The sequence below is a fragment of the Rhincodon typus genome, chromosome 1 (assembly GCF_021869965.1).
Source record: "Rhincodon typus isolate 14 chromosome 1, sRhiTyp1.1, whole genome shotgun sequence".
Lineage (NCBI taxonomy): Eukaryota > Metazoa > Chordata > Chondrichthyes > Orectolobiformes > Rhincodontidae > Rhincodon > Rhincodon typus.
The window spans coordinates 48,644,286-48,652,697 of NC_063332.1; the positions used below are offsets into that span (position 1 = coordinate 48,644,286).

At 41.6% G+C, this 8,412-nt stretch overlaps 1 protein-coding gene across 1 annotated transcript in view; it reads right to left on the minus strand.

Annotated features, from left to right (window-relative positions):
* Positions 1–7,431, minus strand: part of LOC109911101 (probable E3 ubiquitin-protein ligase HERC1) — a 266,602-nt gene extending 259,171 nt beyond the window's left edge. Inside the window, exons 1-2 of the mRNA XM_048621230.1 lie at positions 6,468–7,431; positions 5,468–5,563 (exon numbers count right to left, since the gene is read on the minus strand). Of these exons, the coding sequence (XP_048477187.1) occupies positions 5,468–5,563; positions 6,468–7,385 (1,014 nt within the window). The 5' untranslated portion in view covers positions 7,386–7,431. The remainder of the gene's footprint in view (positions 1–5,467; positions 5,564–6,467) is intronic.
* Positions 7,432–8,412: the final 981 nt, after the last annotated feature.

The window sequence follows — 8,412 nt, forward strand, 5'->3', positions numbered from 1 at the left end:
TGATAGTAATGTTGTTTTATTAAGATCCAGAAAAACAAAGCAGTCCACTTCACTGGCACCCCAACCAACACCTTCAACATTCACTCCCTCTATTACTGACACAAAATGGCAGCAATGTGTACCACGTGCATGATGCACTGCAACAATTCAACAAGGCTCTAAAGGTTTTGGAGTAGATCTGTAGCTCGGGTTGTGGGTGTTGAGGTTGGTTGGCTCGCCGAGCTGTTTTGTTGTTCCGCAGACATTTCATTATCATGCTGGGTAAGATCCTCAGTGCAGCCTCTGATGAAGCATCGATATGTTTTCCCGCCTGGTTTTTAAACTCTGGGGTCCGTTGCGATGGATTGCCTCACCTCCAGGTTTCCTCCATAGTGGAATGTATATGGGGTCGAGTTCAACGTGTTTATTAATAGCCTGCTTCGTGGAATGCCATGCTTCCAGGAATTCTCGTGCTCGTCTCTGCCTAGCCTGTCCCAGGATCTTGGTGTTGTCCCAGTCGAAGTCGTGGCTCTCCTTGTCCATGTGGATTGAGATGAGTGAGTATTGGTAGTGTCTTTTTGTAGCCAGTTGGTGTTCATGTACTCTTGTTGTTAGTTTCCTTCCTGTTTGTCCGATGTAGTGTCTCTCGCAGTCTCTGCAGGGGATCTTATAGATGACATTGGTCCCGTCCATGGTGGGGAGTGGGTCTTTAGTTCGGGTGAGCACTTGTGGTAGGGTTGATGTGGGTTTGTGTGCCACTCTGATGCCCAGCGATCGTAGAAGTCTTGTGGTGAGTTCTGACGTGTTCCTGATGTAGGGTAGTGTGATGAGTGTGTCGGGGCGTGTAGAATCTTTCTGATGCTGTTCCTGTAGGCATCTCCTGACCCAGTTCTTTGGATATCCATTAGCCTTGAACACTTGGAAGATGTATTCCTCCTCCTCTTGGCATAGTTCCATGTTGCTGCAGTGTGTTGTTGCCCTTTTAATTAGCGTTCACATGCAGCTTCATTTGTGTGTGCTGGGATGGTTACTATTGAAGTTCAATACCTGGTCTATGTGTGTGGCTTTACGGTGTACTTTCATTTGCAGTTCCCCATTTGTCTTGCGCTCTACCATGATGTCCAGGAATGGGAGCTGTTTGTTCTTCTCCTCCTCTCTGGTGAATTTTATTCTGGTGAGGGTGTTGTTTATGGGTTTGTATGTCTCTTCTAATTTGGTCCGTTTAATGATGACAAAAGTGTCGTCTACGTAGCGTATCCATAGTTTAGGTTGGATTTGCGGAAAGGCGGTCCTTTCTAGTCTTTGCATCACTGATTCTGCTATGAGTCCGGAGACAAGCGATCCCATGGGTGTCCCGTTGATTTGCTCGTATGTTTGGCCGTTGAAGGTGAACTGGGTGGTCAGGCATAGGTCCAGTAGTTTAAGCATGTTGTCCTTGGAGATGGTTACACTGGGGTCATGTTCTTGTTCAAGTAGTGTTGTCATAGTTCCCCTTGCTAGTGGTATGTCTATTGACGTGAATAGGGCAGTGACATCAAACGATATCATGGTTTCTTCATCCTCGGTCTTTATGTCTTTGATGGAGTTGAGGAATTTTTGGGCTGAGTGGATGGAGTGGGGTGATTTGTTGACTAGGTGCTCGAGTCTTCTTTGTAGTTCTCTGGCTAACTTGTGCGATGGAGTGCCTGGTAGGAAGACTATGGGTCTGAGGGGGACTTCCGGCTTGTGCACTTTAGGGAGGCCGTAGAATCGGGGTGTGTAGTTTCCTTCGGGTTTCATTCTTAAGAAGTCTGCTTTGTTGATCTGTCCTGTTTGTTTAATCTTTGTTGCGTATATAGGATTTTGTTGCCTAGTTGTGGTTTCGGGTCAGTTTGTACTGGCCGGTATGTGTTCTCGTCGGCGAGCAGTGCTTGTGCTTTGGAGATGTAGTCCTTTTTATTCATTATCACTGTCATGCGCCCTTTGTCTGCAGGTAGTATAGTGATGTTCTTGTCCTTCTTTAATCTGTCCAGGGCTTGTCTTTCCCGTGCGTTGAGGGTGTTGAGTTCCCTCTTTCTGGTTAGTGTCGGGACTACTGTCTGTCTTATAGTTTGTTGTGTTTCTTCGTTGATATTGTTGGTCTTGAGTGTGGCGTCCAGTGTAGCTAGCCATTCCGTTTTGTTGGCGTCCCTGTAGTTGTAGTTCGGTCCCCGGATGAGAACGGCTTTTTCCGCGTCTGTCAGTTTCCTGTCGGAGAGGTTCCTTCTCCATGTGTCAGTTCTGTTGTTGTTGCTTTTGTGGGTAAGTGTGGCTAGCTTGTCTTGCAGGGTCTGTATTTTCCTGGCTCTTGTGGTCTGTTGGCTGATGTTAATGGCTCGTTCCATGTCGGTTGTCCAGTCTTGATTGGTACCTTCCTGGAATAACGTTTTTTGGCGCGTAATTTCTCTGTTGTATTTGTGGAGCCGGTTGTGTGCATTGTTTATCATTACCCTTACCATCTTGCTTGTTCTGCTGTTTTCTGGTCCTGTGGGTTGTTGATGGGTGGTTTGTACTTCACACTGCGTGGTAATACCTGGTTCCTGAGGCATCCATGTAGGAAGTAGAGTTGTTCACGGGTTGCGCTCTCTCATTTGGCGTAGTTTTCCCAATTCCTTGCCAGTTTGAGCGTGTTGCGCCCGTAGGTCTCTAAGGTTTTGGAGTAGATCTGTAGCTTAGGTTGTGGGTGTTGAGGTTGGTTGGCTCGCCGAACTGTTTTGTTGTTCCACATCAACCCTACGACAAGTGCTCACCCGAACTAAAGACCCACTCCCCACCATGGACAGGACCAATGTCATCTACAAGATCCCCTGCAGAGACTGCAAGAAACACTACAAACAGGAAGGAAACTAACAACAAGAGTACATGAACACTAACTGGCTACAAAAAGACACGGCCAATACTCACTCATCTCAATCCACATGGACAAGGAGAACCACGACTTCGACTGAGACAACACCAAGATCCTGGGACAGGCTAGGCAGAGACGAGCACGAGAATTCCTGGAAGCATGGCACTCCACGAAGCAGGCTATTAATAAACACATTGAACTCGACCCCATATACATTCCACTACGGAGGAAACCCGGAAGGGAGGCAATCCATCGCAACGGACCCCAGAGTTTAAAACATACCGATGCTTCATCAGAGGCTGCACTGAAGATGTTACCCAGCACGGTAACGAAACGTCTGCGGAACAACAGAACAGCTCAGCGAGACAACCAACCTCAACATTCAACAAGGGTTCTTTGACAACACTTCAAATTTACAACGTCTACCACCTCGAAGGACAAGAGCAGCAGATGCATGGCACCATCACAACCTGCAATTTCCCCTCCAACCAACACACTATCCTGATTTAGAACCGTACCTCTGTTCTTTCACTGTCACTGGGTCAAAAATCCTGGAACTCCCTCACTAACAATACTAAGGTTATACCTACACAATATGGATTACGATGATTCAAGGCAGCAGCTCATAACCACCTTCTCAAGGGCAATCACAGATAATCAATAAACATTGGAACAGTTAGGGATGTCTACAATCCGGGATTAATTTTAAAATTGCTGAAGGATCTTGACAGGCCAGAGGTCATTTCCCCTGAATTTGGAATTTATAAAGAGGCAAGCATTAGAATTTGGGGTTGATTATTTAGAATTGATACAATAAATTTCTTCAATCAGAAGTTTATGAACCTTTGGAATTCTCGACTCTGGAAATTTGTACATGTTTGAGCTGAATTTCTTCAAAGCTGTGACAAGATTTTTTGGTCTCTCAAGGAATTAAAGGATATTCATAGAATCCCTACAGTCTGAAAACAGGCTCTTTGGCCCAACAAGTCCACACCGGCCCTCAGAGAATCCCACCCAGACTCATTCCCCAAAACTACCTAAACCACCTATTGGGAGGAAGCAAAAAAAAAATGGAGTTGAAGCAGAATATCAAGACAGATCACACTGCATAGCAAGCAGAATCAGAGGGCCATACAGTCTCACCCAGCTTCTATTTTCTTAGATCTTGTACATGAAGCTCAAACTTGTAATTTTGTTTATTAGTGGCCCTCTGACAACTCCACAATTGCCACACGTGCCTATTAGTATTAAATTATTTAACTACTTTGAAATTCAAAGATTTGATAACCAAAAGCAATGGTGGATGAACAGCCATGGAAGAGTAAAATAGATTACCTAGGAATGAATAAATTCAGCCAATGTATCTTCAATAAATGCAAATACAACAATGGGAGGACTGTACCATGAACTAATTAATTAGACACAAAGTTATTACAGAATTTGGGGGATGAGAGAGCTCTGAATGCATCAATCTTCTCACTTTGCACTGCCACACTTTAGACACTTCCTCCAAAGATTCTACTTTCCATTACACTGTGTGCAGTGTGAAGAGATTCCCACTAGTCTTTACACAACAATTGTTGTTGCATAATTATCTGGTTTTTCAGGATTGCTACCTCCAAATCTTCAAATATGTATCATGGCTGAAATTAAAAGAAACTGTTCTCATTGGTGGATTGGTCAAAATCAATGGGACATGAATTTTAGATAAATGGCAATGAATCTGGTTAGTTTACTCTCATTCTGTTTTCTTGCCTTTTAATCAGCCTCTTCTTCTGAGCCAACTGCAAGACGAGGAAAAACTTATGTAGTAAGGTGAGGGCTCAAACTGCATTGCCCAAGTGTGAGATTTAAATGTGGCTTTCAAAAGGGAATTGGATAAGGACCCATACAGAAAGCAAAAAAGTTCAGGATCTCAGGTTAACTGAGTTGCTCCTGGAGTGCCAGGTCTGAACACAACAGACCAATTGCTTTTTTAAAAAACTGGTTTGGGGATATGGGTATTGCTGACTAGGCCAGAATTTATTGCCCAACCATAATTGCCCTTAAGGTGGTGATGGTGAGTCATGTTATAGAATTGCTGCAGTCCACTAGGTGCAAGATTTAATGATAACACCGTGAAACGTTTTTGGAAATGGTTAGAATCGCCCTTATTGGAGATGACCATAACTGGCACTGGTGTAGTATGATTGATATATACCGGCTATCAGCACAAGATTGGGTGTTGTCCATGGTGGTAAGTAGTAATCAGGAGGAAGTTTCCTTGCCTATGTTTGACATCATGCTGTGAGACTTCATGGGTCCAGAGTCAATTCTAACACCACCTAGGGCACTTCCTTTCTAAGTGCATGCAGCTGTGTCGCCACCTCTGGTAGGTCTGTCTTGCTGTTGGGACAGGATATATACACAGGAATGCTAATGGTGGTGTCTATGACATGATTGTAAATGGTCTCCCTTTTGTGCCATAACCATTCTATGGCTCTCGGAGCCGTAAATAAAAAAAAGAAACATAAAACTAGTGACACAAAACTAAAATTACCCACATTAAATGATTGCAAGCTATATCAATGCAATTTTGGATTTTGTTGCCTATATATAAATTAAACACAAAAATTTACAAACCTCTTCAAAAAGACAAATTGCTGCATTGGAAAGAGAACACAGCCCATCTGGAGTCTTCTTGAGCTCTTGATTCTGTAGATTATCCACGTATGCATTCTAAAAGTTAAAACAAATCAATCAGCACGTTTGGTACTGAGCAATTATTTTTTATTAGAAGAGTAGTGTCACAAAAGCAAACTAATGAAGCGGGTAAAGGCATACTTCTGCTTTTTCAACCTGAATTAGCAATGAAAGTTTAATATACGTGATTTGTCAGCGTTTTTTCATTCTGTTAAATAAGCATAAAAATATTATAAAGCCGCATTTTCCATAATGAAAGCATTAAGTTTACAATAAGTGGGGAAGGGAGTATTAAAAGGAAAATGGAGAATATTGTGCAAAAATAAAAATCAGAAGGGGTGAATAAGTAAAAACGGAAAAATGAAAAATGTCTCCCCCTCCCATTTCACCCTCTCCTCTGTTGCTTAGAATGTAAAAATATCCATGACATAGCCCAGCAAGCAGATTTGATGAATACAATATTGTATTAAAGCAAAGTCACAATTCAAATATGATGATTTACTTTGTTATTGACCCACAAGATGTTTACTCATTTCATTCAAGTGATTGGATAACTTATTTTTTTTAAAATGGAAAAACAGGTGTGCATTACCAGCAATAGCCTGTACACAGTTCAAGTTCTTTAATTTGATAATTTTTTAATTTAAAGAAAAACTATGTAATAATCATCTCTGCAATAAGTTAGTTCAAAAGGGATTTTTTAAATATGTTTCCAATTTTAAGTACTTACGGACTATAAAGGACAAGAATTACCAATACAATGCCATTAGATTTTAATTTGTTTCTGGTGCAATCTTCCATGAAGATCTTATAATGAAGTACAAGGAGACAACATATTTTACAAATCTGAACATCAAAATAGAAAATAAAGTGTTTACCTGCTGGGCAACCTCCCACATTTAGAAACAAACTCTACCTTGGTTAAATAAATCAGACTCACCGAAGAATGTTTCAGCTGTTCCAATGATTTTAAAAAACAATCGTATCCAATCATTCCTTCTTTTTCTGATGCATTAGCAGCTGCTGCTGAAGCAGCTAATGCCACTTCAATCCATTCAAGTAGAAACTTCAAAGATCCACGCTGTACTGCAAGACCCAACAGTAGCTCTGAAGCCAATCTTCGCCCTTGCATGTCAGCACCAGAACAGGGCATGGTCATCTTCTTCAAAAATGTTGTAACTTGTGTGAGGCAGTCCAAACCTACCTGTGGGATTTTATTTTCATTTGCTAGAGAAAGTGGAGGTAGAGAATTGATAATTGTGCAGGCTGTGCACAAAACATCATTGCACAGGCTCAAACTTGGATCTAACTTTGACTGTTGCCAGTTCTGTTGAATTAGTGCAAACAGTAGGCTTAGGCCAGTCTTAACTCCCATCTCAATTAAAACATCAGTACCCGTTTTTATTTTTGTATTCCTGACCAACGCATCTTTCGGATCTAATCTGCTGTCAGAACTTTGCCTTTCTACTTGACGTTCTGGTCTGAACCGGTCATGATATTTGTTAGAAAGTGCATAAAATATTCTTTGAAGAGACAGTAATCGCATGTGTAAGGCAACAGCAAAAGGTGTATTTCCAAAGACTGTTTTGGCCAAATTCTGTTGGCTGTTGAGTAGTGCAGAGAGATACTGCTCACGTTCTTCCACAGCTGAAGACTCATGTTCAAAATCTGGTAAGCGAGGATCAAGCAAGTGTTGGGCCTGCTGGGATATCCCTACCACTTCTTTGTTATGGAGCAACTTTTCATACAATGCAGAAGCACCTTCCCTCGTTGCTGTAGATTCACTGTCTTCCAAGGCCCAGGAACTATTCAGATGTTCAAGCCACTTCAGTATTACATTTGTGGGACATGTAACCATTTTCTAATGTTGAATCTGGAAAAAGAAAACAAAACTCATGACTCTTCTTTTATTATCACCACTTTCTTTCATTTGCTGTACAGTATCTAAGAGTGAGAGGTGGTACCCTGCACAATTATTCTTACCCTTACAAGGATGGATAAATCAAGTAGTTATAAAAAAAAGTGAACATAACTATCTTAATTTGACTGAGAATACAGAAAAGCAAAACAGATTGCTACCACAATGTTCTATTGTGGTATTTATGCTCTACATAAACCTTTTCCATCAGACAAAAACTGGAGCAGGATTAGAATTTGGACCATTTAACCTGTTCCACCATTCAATAACATCATGGCTGATTGGATTGTAGCCTTATCTCCACATTCTGACCTTTTCTCTTATCAGCTCACCACTCCTCCCACCCGATAACCCTCTATACCGTTGTCATTCAAAAATCTTTAACTCAGTCTTGAATATATTCAGTGACCCAGGTATCAGTGCTTTCTGTAGAACTGAGTGTTGAAGACTAACGGCTATCAGAGAAGAAATTCCTCTTTATTTCTGTCTTAAATGGGATAGGCCTTATTTTTGAATTGTGCTGCCACAGTTCTTCCATGAGAGATAACATCCTCTTGTCTTCACTCCTGTCAAAACCATTCAGGATCTTATGTTCCAATACGTTCACCTCTCATTCTTTTCAACTCTAATGAGTATAGAACCAACTTGCTTAATACTTCATTATAAAATAACCCCTTCATCCTAGACTGGTGAACCTTCTCTGAACTGTTTCCTCAAGTAAGCAGATTAAGACAGTCCACAGTACTTCAGGCCTACTTTTATACTCCATCCCATTGCAACAAAGGCCAACATCAAGATTCTGTAATTACTTTCTGCATCAGCCACCATCTGCCATGGTGGAATTTGAACCAATGTCCCCAGAAAATAAACCCAAGGTTCAGGATGACTCATTCAGAGACATTACCACTATGCCACTGCAGTCCCACTTAAATCAATGCATGACCTTTTGCAGACTCTTTGTACCCTT